This window comes from Rhizophagus irregularis, chromosome 19 (genome assembly GCF_026210795.1).
Source record: "Rhizophagus irregularis chromosome 19, complete sequence".
NCBI classification, from domain to species: Eukaryota; Fungi; Glomeromycota; class Glomeromycetes; order Glomerales; family Glomeraceae; genus Rhizophagus; species Rhizophagus irregularis.
The window spans coordinates 395,472-409,164 of record NC_089447.1 but is presented as its reverse complement, the minus strand read 5'-3'; the positions used below and the strand labels follow the sequence as shown (position 1 = coordinate 409,164).

Below are 13,693 nucleotides of genomic sequence, written 5' to 3'. Positions count from 1 at the left end.
CAAATAAAATGTCAAATATTTTGTAATATTAATTCAATGTTAATACGACATGGTTACGATATCAAATAAATGTCAAATATTTTTGTAATATTAATTCAATGTTAATACGACATGGTTACGATATCAAATAAATGTCAAATATTTTTGTAATATTAATTCAATGTTAATACGACATCACTACGATGTGATTACGTGATAATATTTACATCGCATAATGATCGCTGCGATATCGCAGAGATATCGAACTAATCAATGTCGAATAAATATAGTTACGACTAACTTAACGACGTCGAATCTATTTTTTATCAAAATATCGTAATGATATCGTAATGATATCATTGCAATATCTAATCAATATCGATTGTAAACTCCAAGTTTCAGCAAAGTATATAAATTTATTAGATTGTTTTTATCATACTGTAAATAATATTATTAAAATACTAAGCCTATTTCTAAAATATAGCCATACCATTGTTACTTTTCTGGGCAAGTTTTATCCCCGGCGCAGCGCGACGGGTTACACCTAGTTAATATAATAAAAAAAATACATGTCGATCTTCTAACGTTTAGATTAAGTCTGTATAAATAATCTTGAATTGTGTAGCATGATTCAGTGCCTGATTTAAACTTAAAAGTTAAGGCCATTTATTTGATCGGCAAACGTATAGATAGCTAATTTTTGATCGGTTAAAATTTTATTGCGAAGATATTTTTTAAAAAATTTTTTTTGCAAACATATTTATTCAAAATAATCTTATTAAATGAAATTTTTTAAAATTTAAGTCCCACATTTTCGATTTTAAAGAAAAAATCACTGTATTTATTTTTAATGAAGTGATACAATAAAAAAAACAATAACAATAAATAAAAAAGATAAGTAAATGACAATGATCAAGGAGAAAGATGCCAATAAAAAAAATGAAATAACAATGGAGTAATGGAAAGTAATAGAAGAAGAAAGGGAGTAAAAAAGAGTAATGAGAAGTGATAGGAAACAAAAAGGAAAAATAGGACATGATGGATGATGGAAAAGAGTGATGGGAGACAAAGAGGAGTGATGGGAAGATGAAGAGGAGTGATGGAAGACGAAAAGGAGTGATGGGAAGATGAAGAGGGGTTATGGGAGACTAAAAGGAGTGATTGTAGACGAAGAGAAGTGAAAAGGAGTGATGGGTGACGAATAGGAGTGATGGGTGACGAAAAGAAGTGATGGGTGACGAAAAGAAGTGATGGAAGACGAAGAGGAGTGATGGGAGACGAAGAGGAGTGATAGGTGATGGAAAGGAGTGATGGATGACGAAGAGGAGTGATAGGAGACAAATAGGAGTGATTAGAGACAAAATGGAGTGATGAGGGACGAAGAGGAGTGATGGGAGACGAAAAGGATTGATGGGAGACGAAAAAAAGTGATAGAAGACAAAAGAAGTAATGAGAGACGAAAAGAAGTGATGGGAGACGAAAAGGAGTAATGGGAGACGAAAAAAAGTGATGGAAGACAAAAGAAGTGATGGGAGACGAAAAGAAGTGATGGGAGACGAAAAGGAGTAATGAGAGACGAAAAAAAGTGATGGAAGACAAAAGAAGTGATGGGAGACGAAAAGAAGTGATGGAAGACAAAGAGGAATGATGAAAGATAAAAAGGAGTGATGAGAGACGAAAAGAAGTAATGGAAATGAAAAGAAGTGATTGAGAGACAAAAGAAATGATGGGAAGTAAATAGGAGAGAAAATGAAATAATGGAAAATGAAGATGTAATAGAAAATAATGGGAGACAAATAATGAGAAGTAGTATAAAGTGAAAAATGATGAGAGACAAAAATAAAAAAGTGATCATGAGGAAACAAAGTAAAAAATAAACCATAAAGTAAACAAAAAATGAAGTTAGTAAGAAATGAAATATAAGATAAAAACGAAATAAAAAAAAATAAAAAAAATAAAAAAAATAAAAAAAAATACCTTTATTAATTGTAGAACTGAAATAACTAAAATATCTGAAAAAAAATAAAATAAATTAGTGAAAAACGAAATATGAAACAGAAACAAAATAAAAAATAAAAAAATGAGTAAGAAACGAAATGTAAAGTGAAAAACAACTGAACCTTACTGGAAGAACTAAAGGACCTAAAAATGATGAAATAGAATTAAATATGTAAATTATATAAATTATATAAATTTATTAGTCTAACCTTACCATATTGTAAATATTTATTATCAAAATACTAAGAAGTTTTATCGCCGGCGCAGCGCGACGGGTTACACCTAGTTTATATATATAATTTATATAAATTTATATTTATAATTAATTGAAGATAAAAATTGGATATCACATATGAGGTATTATATAATAAAGGAATAGGAATGTATGAATTACGATCGATAGTCTGGTAAAGTATTTGTTTATTTGGTAGACATTTAATATTAGTTATTGAAATCACGTGATTAAATCCATTAGACGAAACATCAAAAAGAGCCCGATCTCGCTCCATTTAAGCTGTACAGTAGTAACAGTACATTTCCTGACACAAATGATGAGCAGAATCATGTGATTATGTTGTTGCATATTAGCTGATTGTAGAAAAGCCCTTCTAGCCTTAAAATTTACTCTAATAGCCTATTTGTAGTAACTGGCATTTGTAAGGTTTAACCGACAGGAACCTATAGAGCTTCACTTATGGGACTAGCTATTTAGTGAAAATCTCGGATAATCAACGCTTAGCGTTTGTTATATTTCAAATTTATGTTCAAACAAGTGACATGCTTCCTTCCATAATAATTCCAGTTAATTGAAATCCAAGTTGGTATAAACGATCAAATACAGAATTAGGAATTACCCAATTAGTTGGTGAATTAAAAGAAATAAAATCAAATTAAAAGGCAAGATCGTTGACATCACTGTAAATTTCGAATTAGATGTATGATATTGCTCTAACCACGACATTAGGTTGACGACTATTTTCATGACCACCCTTTGTAGATATTCTTCATGAGCTTTGGTAATCTTCGTAAATAGGTTTAGGACGAGGTGGAAAAGGGACAAATGAATTGTTTTTTGAGGATCTTAATCAACCACTAATAAAAGACTGCTGATAGGACATGAAAAAATCTATGTCATTTCCTTTAATCATGAGATCATAGTCATTTAAATTATTTTCAAGTAATTAATTAGTAAAAATTGAAAAATTTATATATAAGAATGATGTGATAAGTATAAGAATTGACCAAATAATTCTAGGTAATATTGAAGAAAGAGGTGAAGGAGTTAAGAGATATAGTAGGAAAAGTGAAGTTTGAAAAATGAATGAAGTATTATGGTGTAGGAGAGAAATATTTTATATTTTAAAATTCATAGAAATTGAAATATTTAATAATCATAATAAATGTGATAAACGCATCATGATGTACTATTTACATTATAATTTCATCCGTTCCTTGTGAAATACGTAAATAAAGCTTTATATACAAGCCTTCTTCAAGGTTTAATTTTTGTTGTAGAGATAACGGTGTTTCGTTATTTCGTGTATTTATATCAAACTGCTCAGCATTCAATAAATCTTCTACTATTAGATGAGTTAATAATTTACACCTGACATAATACTTCGTTGCATAATGTTGATAAAAAAATTCATGATCGTAATTAAGATTATAATCAGAATCATTTTCATCGTAATAATTTGAATTTTCTTGAATAATTTTGTAAGTTACTAAGTAAAAATTTTTATCATTTAGTGTACAATGAAAAAATCTTCCCTTAGTAATTAGCAAACGTTGTATAATTGTTGCGACTGGATTAATAACAGCAGCTGGTGAAGTAGACATATTGCTTCAGTCTAACGTATAGTTGAATAAAAGCGTAAAATTTATTCAATGATTTAATGAAAGAGTGAAAAGAAAAGGGATAGAATTTTTGAAAAAAATAATTTAGGTTTTAACTTCAATATAATTTTTTTTTCTTTTATATATTTTTATTTACAGTAAAAAAAAATCTACTTTAAATCATTCAAATCGCCTAAAACGGTTACCGCATATCAATAAAAATATTACATACATACAAGGTATTATTGTGGACTTAAATTAAGACGAAATGTGGTGATCAATGTCTGGTTTTTACCGTATTTAATTTCGGTATCACCATCTGCTGCGCCAAGTCTAAAATACTTTTAATTTTTACAACAACGCATATTTCTCTATTTGTCTTATAATTAAAGATCTACATGTCATTTTAAAAAATAGAACTCGTGATTCGCCGATCAGTGAATTAGAAGTCCTTATATATGATTTTCAGCCACCTCCTTTTTCGTACCACACTACCAAAGCCAAAATTAATTTATGCAGTTTTCTCGACCAGGTAATTCATTCATTTATTTTGATTGTTGTATGTAGCAGTTATTCATTGTTTTCATTACATGTTGTTTTTCCATATGATTATCTATATCCTTTCATAAGCGAATATGTCCGTTTTTTTAAAAAAAAATGAGTATGTAAATGTTTACAAATAGAGGAATAAAAAAATAAATATTTGGTATAACGGTTTCTTTTACTATCAGTATCTTTATTTACTGACTTTTTAATTAATTATATATTACTATTCCTATTATTCAAATATATATATACAGTATATATGTATGTAATAGCCTATTAAAAAATTTTATATTTTAAAATGTTTTAATTATAATCAGAAATTCTTATGGCGTTATTGATAATACTATATAAGTAATTATTTAACAAGAATATATTCTATTGTTTTAAAAAGGTGAACCAGTTTTTTCTCTACATTAATAAAACTTATCGTTTGGTTTACAATGACAAAAGCCTTCCTTTAATAATAAATAACTGACGTTACAAAAATGGTTGCAACTGAATTAATAACAGTAGCTGGTAGAATTAAACATATTGCTTCTTTGATGTCTAATTGAATAAATAATTATTGGAGATTTTTTTCAATATAATTTGGGTTTAATATTTGACTATGTTAGCTAAGTTTTTTCTTTTGTTTACGTCTTTACAGGGTTACTAAATAAATGAAGGTACAAATGCAAAGTTGACCTATAAAAAATAGGTTGTACGACAATCAAGAAATAATTCCGAATAATAATAACTGAATAATAAGAATTTTAATTAATATTTATTATTCCCTTACTTTAAAGCTCAAGATCAATACAAAACTTAAAAAAATTTTTATATATACGAGATAATTTGTTGATCATTTTAATTGTCATAAAATTTGTTTACTATCCTCAAGGGAAATAATTAAAAGCTATTTAAATAATTAAATAATAGCGGGATTTTTTTTATACATTCGGAGTAAAAATTTACATACACCGAATGAACTTATTGGTTCCCTATTTTGGACGTTAAAAAATTTTGTACAATGATGATCACCTCCGCTGGCGATTATAAAAATGCTCATTTTTTTCTTAGCAAAATAAAAATAAAATTCGAAAAATACAGTTCCTATACAACCTATACAACGAATTAAGAATCGAAATATTCAAATTTGTAAATACTCCAATTTCACTTGCTCTTACTGATCGCAAGTGGTATTCTATTTCGCAAGATCCGCAGTCTCGCGCTGATTGGATAATTTATAAGTACGGTTATGCACATGCACTGTTTCACACAGTAAGCACTGTTTCACGCAGTAAGGCTTGGGAACAACTTCCTGGCAAGACGTATACCCTCCACATTTTTAATTAACATATATTTTTTCATTTATATTATAAAAACTAAGTCTCCTAAAGAAGCAACATGTCTACTTCACCAACTACTGTTATTAATCCAGTCGCAACAATTATGCAACGTTTGCTAATTACTAGGGGAAGATTTTTTCATTGTACATCAAATGATAAAAATTATTACTTGATAACTTACAAAGTTATTCAAGAAAATTCCGATTATTTCAATGAAAATGATTCTGATTATAATCTTAGTTACGATCATGAATTTTTTTATCCGTATTATACAATAAATTATTATGTCAGGTGCAAATTATTACGTCATTCAATAGTTGAAGATTTATTGAATAGTGAACAGTTTGATATAAATACACGAAATAACGAAACACCATTATCTCCGCAACAAAAGTTAAGCCTTGAAGAAAGCTTGTCTTTAAAACTTTATTTACGTATTTCACAAGGAACGGATGAAATTATAATTTAGAATAGCACGTTATGGTATGTTATCACATTTATTACTATGTCAAGCCTATTAAGTTTCGCGTAATAAATTATGAATCTTGGATTTTAAAAGTAGAATACATCATATCTCTTCGAAACTTTACTTTCCCTCCTATATCTCTCTTATATCTCTCTTTATCTCTTCGCGACCTAAACCAGCTCATGAAAATATGGTAGAATATATCCAATTAATGTTATCAAAAGCTTATGAAGAATATCCTCCAAAAGATGGTTACGAGAATAGCCGCCAGCTCAACGATATAGCTCTTGCATGTCAATTAATCATTAATGAAGAATTTATTATAGTTATTATATTTATTTTATTTGATATATCAGTTATTATTTTATATGTTAGTTATATTTATTATATTTATTTTATCTTTATATTTGTTATATCAAAATATGCATTTATTTTTATATGAATAAAGCTCTGCTTCATTGCAGATCAATACAGGTTTTTTTCTTGTTTAGATTTATAAGAATTAATTGATCCTCTACTAGTGCTGTTTTATATTCACGTCTGATTGGATCATTATGGTCATTTGTCTTTATTGTCATTTATCTTTATTGTCATTCGTCTGGCTTGTTATTATAAATTTTCTGCTTACCTTTTGCAACATTGCTTATTCTTTATAAACATAAAGAACGGGGTAAAAATATCGATACACCCTGATTTAGTGAATTTACCGTAAATTTACGTTCTTACGACATCAATTTTTTACAAACAAACGTTGGAGGTAATTTTCCTCACGGGATTAAGTTTTTGCCGTGTTTTCATAATCTATAAAAGTATTCTTAGTTATCTTTTATTGTCTTCGTTGTGTACAACTAACAATTTCATTGTAACACATTGATCAAAAGGTGGGTTCGAACAACCAATCAGATTTTGAGATTTTTTGATAATCAGATGCCTTATCGGTCTTACCTTTATGGGGTATATTTTTCCCATCAAATATACAGTCGGACTTCTATGTACCGATACTGTTGTTTTGGGAAATATATCGGTATATCAAATTATCGTTCATCAGTGAATCATAATGCAGGCCAAAATCCAATTCTTGCCAGCATTATGTAAACTCCAGATAGCTAATATCTAGGGGATAGATAAATAAAATGGGGGGTCAACTCAAATGTTACACAGGCTGATCAAAGCGTTGAAAAAACTGAAGCCTAAAATCTAAGTTACACAAGCGAAGCATATATATTAAATTGCACGAAAATATCAATTTTTTCGACGTATATGCATAGAAAAGTAGCTGATCCTACAAGTTAAGGTCTCCCGTTTAACCTTTATTCGGGGAATGTTTTTTTTATTGAAATTGGACCACTGTAGCTATTCTTAGACTGCTTTCTCTTTTATTGAATGACTACACGTTTCATTTAAGTAGTACGAAAAAAATTGTTGCCGTGTTTATATGAAGAATTTTCGGTGTACAATATCATACTACCAAATCATTATACAGAATAGTAGTTTTAGAGAACTTTTACGGAATTAGTTGTTGTTTTGTTTATTGCTTATATAACGATTATACAGATTATACATCAACAGAGTAATAAATTTGGACGTAAATACTAGATAGGGATATGATTTACAAAATAGTTGTAACTCTCGGTACCTACTACCAATGAGTTAAACTCTGTACCTGAAGAAAATACGTGTTGACTTTGTATTTGTCAACCGTCTTATTGATACAAAAAATGGTTACAAAAAGATTAAATATTATGTATCACAAAATATTTTTTCATGTGACATGTACTAGATTAGTAAAACATAGGTTCTTTTAGTTATATTCTAAAATTTAATTAGAATTGTAAGATGACTTTTCCAGTCTAGAATGTTAATATCATCCCTTTTTTCGTTCTTAATCTTAACATATATATCATGTATCATCTAATCAGTGATGATGTTTTTTTATAATTAATAAATTATTCTGAAAATTATATTGATCGGGATAAATTTATTATTCAGAATAAATATATTGGTCAGGATAATGACATACATAAAAGATTCTATTTAATAAGCCGAAATTTTCCGCTTTTTCCGACTTTCTGTATTTTTTTTCAAAAACATAATATAGAACTCTAGAGAAGTAAATTAGATTTAATGCCAATATTAACTTCGTCCAATAATAGTCATTGCCAGAAAGGAGCGCCATGTTTAACATTTGGATTATTGGTGTCCAGATGAAAAATGTTGCAATGAGGCATTCACCAGATATACGTGCGATTTTAAATAAACTATCTCTATGATCTATGTAAAATAAGGTAGAAAAGCGCACCTTAGATTCCAGTTACGGCATGTATATAGATTCCAGTTATAGTAATGAGGTACTTACGATAAAAACATCTGATTTTATATAAATCTATGAAAGAAAGAAAATAATGTAAAGCAGAAAAATCGCACCTAAGATTCCAGTTACTGCATGTATATAAATGAAACCATCTTTGAAATTACCCACGGGAATACTCCGAGTGTAAGACAGGAAACAAATATCGGAAAATACATGACATAAATCAATTACGAATGGTAATATACGAAAAGCTATCCACCAGAAGATACTATCATCCTTTGTGTTCCAACCAGTATAATTGATTATGATCGAAATGGAAACAAAGCCTGCTGTAACCCCGGAGAAGATTGAAATCCAGAGGGGTGTTTCAAATTTCTCGTGGTTTTTATGAAACACTATACTTGGTAGAACAAAAAGGGATAATAAAAAAAGAAAATCATCGAAAGCCCGTCTAATTTCAACAGGTATTCTAATTTTATCGAGTATGCTTTTACTTCGTGTTGTTCCTACATCATCTGAATTTTCTTCTGATATTTTTAAATGTTCTTCAGATTCTTTAAATAAAAAAACTATAAGTAAAGGAACCTTACTTGATCTAAAACGTCTTGTTTAGGATCATATTCGTCAGCAAATGCTGAACCAAAAGATGATAAGAGAATAATTCCAAAGAGAAGATTTTTTAAATTGCGCATTTTATTGGATAGTAGTAAGTTTAAGTAGAGAGATTTATATATGTATGTGGTGTGTCAAATCCACTGGATGATCATTAGTAATTTCCAATGGAATGACTGTCGCACATCATGCAGCCAGTTAATAAGACTAATCTTAATTTTGTATTTTATATTTCCAAAAACAACGGTACAAATAACTTATTTATACCCTATAAGAAAATTTCTAGAAAAAACTCCAATAAATGATCATTTTTCTGAAAGATTTTTATTGGGATAGGTGATTCACAATAAATATTCTAACTTGCATACCAATAAAGACTGACTGGCGTACAGCATAGTATTTCGGGCGAAACCGAAACTAGACCCCTGGCGAAACTTCCGAAACTGGGCGAAACTTCTGAAACTAGGCGAAACTTGCAAAACACTTTTATTTTTTTGTGATACATTTTACAATAGTACAAACAACACAAAATTTGTTAATAAGTCACAATTATTACAATTTACAAAGTGTCAATTATTTCATCAGCTTCAGCAGCTGGGTCTCATTCATTTTCACCCATAGATTTTTCTACTTAGTTCATCATTTTCACTCTCTATACTATCTATACTATCTTCAATTATATCTTCTAAATTATTAATAAATATGTCTAAATTCAAAACTTATACAAATCTAATTCTTCCTCCTCACCAATTACTATTTCCTTAGGCAAATCATCTTCTATTTCAAGAAGGTCTTGGTCGGGATTCAAATGAGCGTAACAAAAATTTGATAAATTTCTTCAGCAGATTTTTCCACACTGTAATGTGGTAATTCTTTTTCACATTTGCATGATAATAGACTGAAAGTTTGTACATATTTTCAATTTTATTTAAGCTTAAACGAGTTCTTCTCTTACTGTATATCCAACCAAGACTTGACCAAACCCGTTCGCAACCAGCTGCAGCCTGCATGAGGTGTAACAGAAAAAAGTTTAAGTGCTAACTGAACTAGGTAATCCTCATCTTCAGGAAATCTATCCTCAACGGAAGACCATTCATCTGAAGTTTTAGTTTCACCAACTTTAATGTCGAATGGCTTTTCTCTTTTTCGGTATTTCTTCATCTGGTACATTAATTCTTTACGTTCCCCATATTTTTCCCCTCATTTTCATAAAAATTTCATCTGTTATCAATAATAAATCTCTAAAAGTTCCTCGCGCCCAGTAAATACTTACATAATTAAAGAATATTTTATTTACTGTAATAAAAAAATACAAATAATTCACATTAGGGTTTAATAATATTATTATTTATCATTCCAATATTAAAAAATATAATTAATGTTTTTTTTTATTATTCAGTTCTAATATAATCTCTGTTTTTATTTTTATGTTTATTTTCAACGTGAACTAAGTTACTAGAGTCGAAAGTAATTCAAACAAACTGTAAACCAAACCGCGTTGATGGCGGCGTCACCTTGGTTGTAAGAAACAAAAATGGCGGGTACACCCTAAGGATGCAACCGCCCGAACCAAAGTAAAAGAAAAAAGGGGTAAATAAAAAAATAAAACTAAAAACGACTTGCACAATAACTTAAAGAAAATTTTCCTTTTAACTACGATTTTATTTGTGGGAATTTCCTTTTGGAAATCAGTGCAACGTCACGTGATGTAGCGCGAAAAATTGACCCGGAATTACGAACTTGGCTGAAATTATTTGTCTTATTCATTTACCGGCATACTGTATATCAGATATTTACGACATTACGACGCCAAATTAAATTACGGCATTGCTGCATTACGGTATTTACGTTTTAATTACGGCGTTGCGGCACGTGCCGTAACCGTAAAATAATTCCGACAGCACTTATAAAAGTGGTGCTTACTAGTAATTATATGCAACCAAGGAAACAACGAGTAAAATAGCTATAGCTATATAACACTATGCTCTTGTTTGTATTCAAATAATAAATACCTTTTGTGCCTACGACTACCCATAGCCCATATGTTCAATGTTACGATTTCTAAACATGGAAATCAAATTTTTTAACAAAACTTTTCGTTGAATGAAAGCACTTTCTTAGATTTTTTTTTTTCACATAATATGACTTACTTATCTTTGTTTAATTTGTTGTTCCTTCTTTATTTAATAACTCTTTAAGATATTTCGTTATTTATAACGACCAAAAAATTATTTGAAAAATTTATCGTTTTTTATTATTTTTTCAAAAATTCTATCACCTTTCGTTACACTTTTTTCATTATAAAACTTTTTTCTTGATAAATTACATAATAATTCGATAAAATAATCCTGATTATAGTTTATCCACGAATTATCCTCATTCTATAATTGAAATATACAAACCAACAAAATACCATTTATTTCTACAACAAATATTAAGGCTTGCTAGTAAAGCTTTATTTACGCGTTTGCAAGGAATTGAATAATTGATGAAATTATAATTTAGAATGGTACATTACAAGAAAAGAGCGTGCATTATATTTACCATTTATATATCAGATTTACTAATAATAATTTCACGTAATAAATTTTTCTCTAAGAAGTTTTCACATTTCCTTCATCTTCTCGCTCCTGTATCCGCACCATTAGTGCCAGTACAATCAGAAGAAAAGCCAGGCGAATAAAGTAGTTCATCAATTGATGAATTAACAAACTGACCAGTCAGTTTAATTTAATGGGAAGCTCACCTGCTACCTCCGCCCATTTAAAAGTTCCTGAGTTGAGCCAGACCCAATGCCAGACCCTCGTACGATTCGTAAGATTACGGACGAGATGATTCAAGAAAGCATCCATGGTATAACCCAACGGAACGTAACCAGATGAACGCTCCCTGTAAAAAGTGTTGATCCGTGTTTTATCGTTCCATGATTTTTCCGGGAATGTATCATTTTCATGGAATTTATAGCCTTAAATCATGCACTCTAACACGAATATCCGTGAATGTATCATTTTCACGGAATTTTTACGAAGTTATGGAAATATTCGGATAAAAATTTTTTATAGGGACTTTTTAATATGGGGAGCCAGATTGTGAAATAGGTTAATTACTTTAGGTTTCAAAGATCCCGGATTACCTAAAAATGTGAAAGAATTTGAAGAATGGTATCAAAATGTATAAGCTCATAGTCGTGAACTGCGTAGGTCAAAACTTGCTCATGAAAAAGAGACTGAATCACGTCACCTTTATTATTTTCTCCTCCTAAATCTTCCACTTCTTTTTCCTCTTTCTCATTATTCATTTAATAAATATAATTACTATCTGGAAACTTTGTCAAATATTGTTATTGATACTATAATATTACGTAGAATTAAAAATTTATATTAACCTCAGCCTTAAAGAATTTCCTTATGATTCATTATATATATTAATTGCTCTTGGAAATAATATATGTATAATATTATAAAACAAATGAAATGCAAATTTACAATTTTCATTACTTTACATTTCATGATTATCATTTACTATTACTATATCTTATAAAAATCTATCATAATGTTACGGGTCAATAAACTGAATTTTACTCGCTATGATACTATGTAAAATAAAAGCCAAAATTGAATATTGATGAAAATAGAAATTTTGACGAAGCAATAAAAAATCTTACTTTAAGGATTTACAAAAACTTGTAATTTTAACAACTATCCAAATTACAATAATAATAATAATAAAATAACAATCATACAATTTTTCATTTGGATTGATATCTGTTTTCAATACGGTAAAAACCCTAAGATTGACGGACTTAAAATAAATTAATCTTAATTATTATCGTGATGAATGATATTACACGCATTACGGTTGCTAATAAGAAAGAATTAGGAACGCTTAATTTAAAATAAGAAGAAAACAGATAATTTAGTAGGTAACTAGTAAAAATAAAAGCATTTAAAAAATTTATAAATTTATAAAGTATTGCCTTGATGTCTTAAGAGAAAAATATATACCAAGCAGATGAACTTTATGGATTAGAATTGTTGCATAAGAAATTTGTATAAGATTTCCCAAAAGAGGACGTATTTTCAACAACTACTTCGCGCGAAAATTCCTATCAGACCAGGTAACCCATTGACGACCAGCGGTTATCGTGAGTGCCGCAGACTCGATCTTCGGTGGCTTTCGGGTTATCAATATGATTCAGTTATGTTTAAGGGCCATTCGACCTCCTTATCATAATATATCTCACGATGAATTTATAGATATGAAAATTTGTCAAGGACTAAGACCAAAAAATTCAATTACTAATTTTTGACATAATTAGCATGTCAGAAATTCAAACGACTTAGAGCAAAGTTGTTTCATAATTCGATATAGTGGAATTCGCGAGTTACCTTCTTCGCAATGTCTTCACATTTATTATCTGGTATCAACACGTCTTCAAAAAGTCTGCGCCATTAAATCATGCGGTAATTTTTTTATTATAAGAAAATTTTCTTTTTTCAAAAACCGACGCACGAGAGTTACGAGAATCTAGAAATTATTTTATTCACCCAGGCTAGTCTGTAATTCAATGATTATTTATTTTTCACACAAACATTGTTTCTCATATGTAAACATATG

The 13,693-nt window shown here is 29.3% G+C and overlaps 2 protein-coding genes across 2 annotated transcripts; one reads left to right on the top strand and one right to left on the bottom strand.

The window, feature by feature from the left end:
- Positions 1 to 3,405: 3,405 nt before the first annotated feature.
- Positions 3,406 to 3,816, bottom strand: OCT59_010624 (uncharacterized protein; the record flags this gene model as incomplete). Its single annotated transcript, XM_025332705.1, has 1 exon — positions 3,406 to 3,816. The coding sequence occupies one exon, from the start codon at positions 3,814 to 3,816 to the stop codon at positions 3,406 to 3,408; it is 411 nt and encodes a 136-aa protein (XP_025168280.1).
- A 1,929-nt stretch (positions 3,817 to 5,745) lies between these two features.
- On the top strand, positions 5,746 to 6,156 carry OCT59_010623 (uncharacterized protein; the record flags this gene model as incomplete). The annotated part of the gene is made up of 1 exon (XM_025328076.1): positions 5,746 to 6,156. One exon carries the CDS (start codon positions 5,746 to 5,748, stop codon positions 6,154 to 6,156), a length of 411 nt encoding a protein of 136 aa, XP_025168281.1.
- Between the last annotated feature and the right edge of the window lie 7,537 nt (positions 6,157 to 13,693).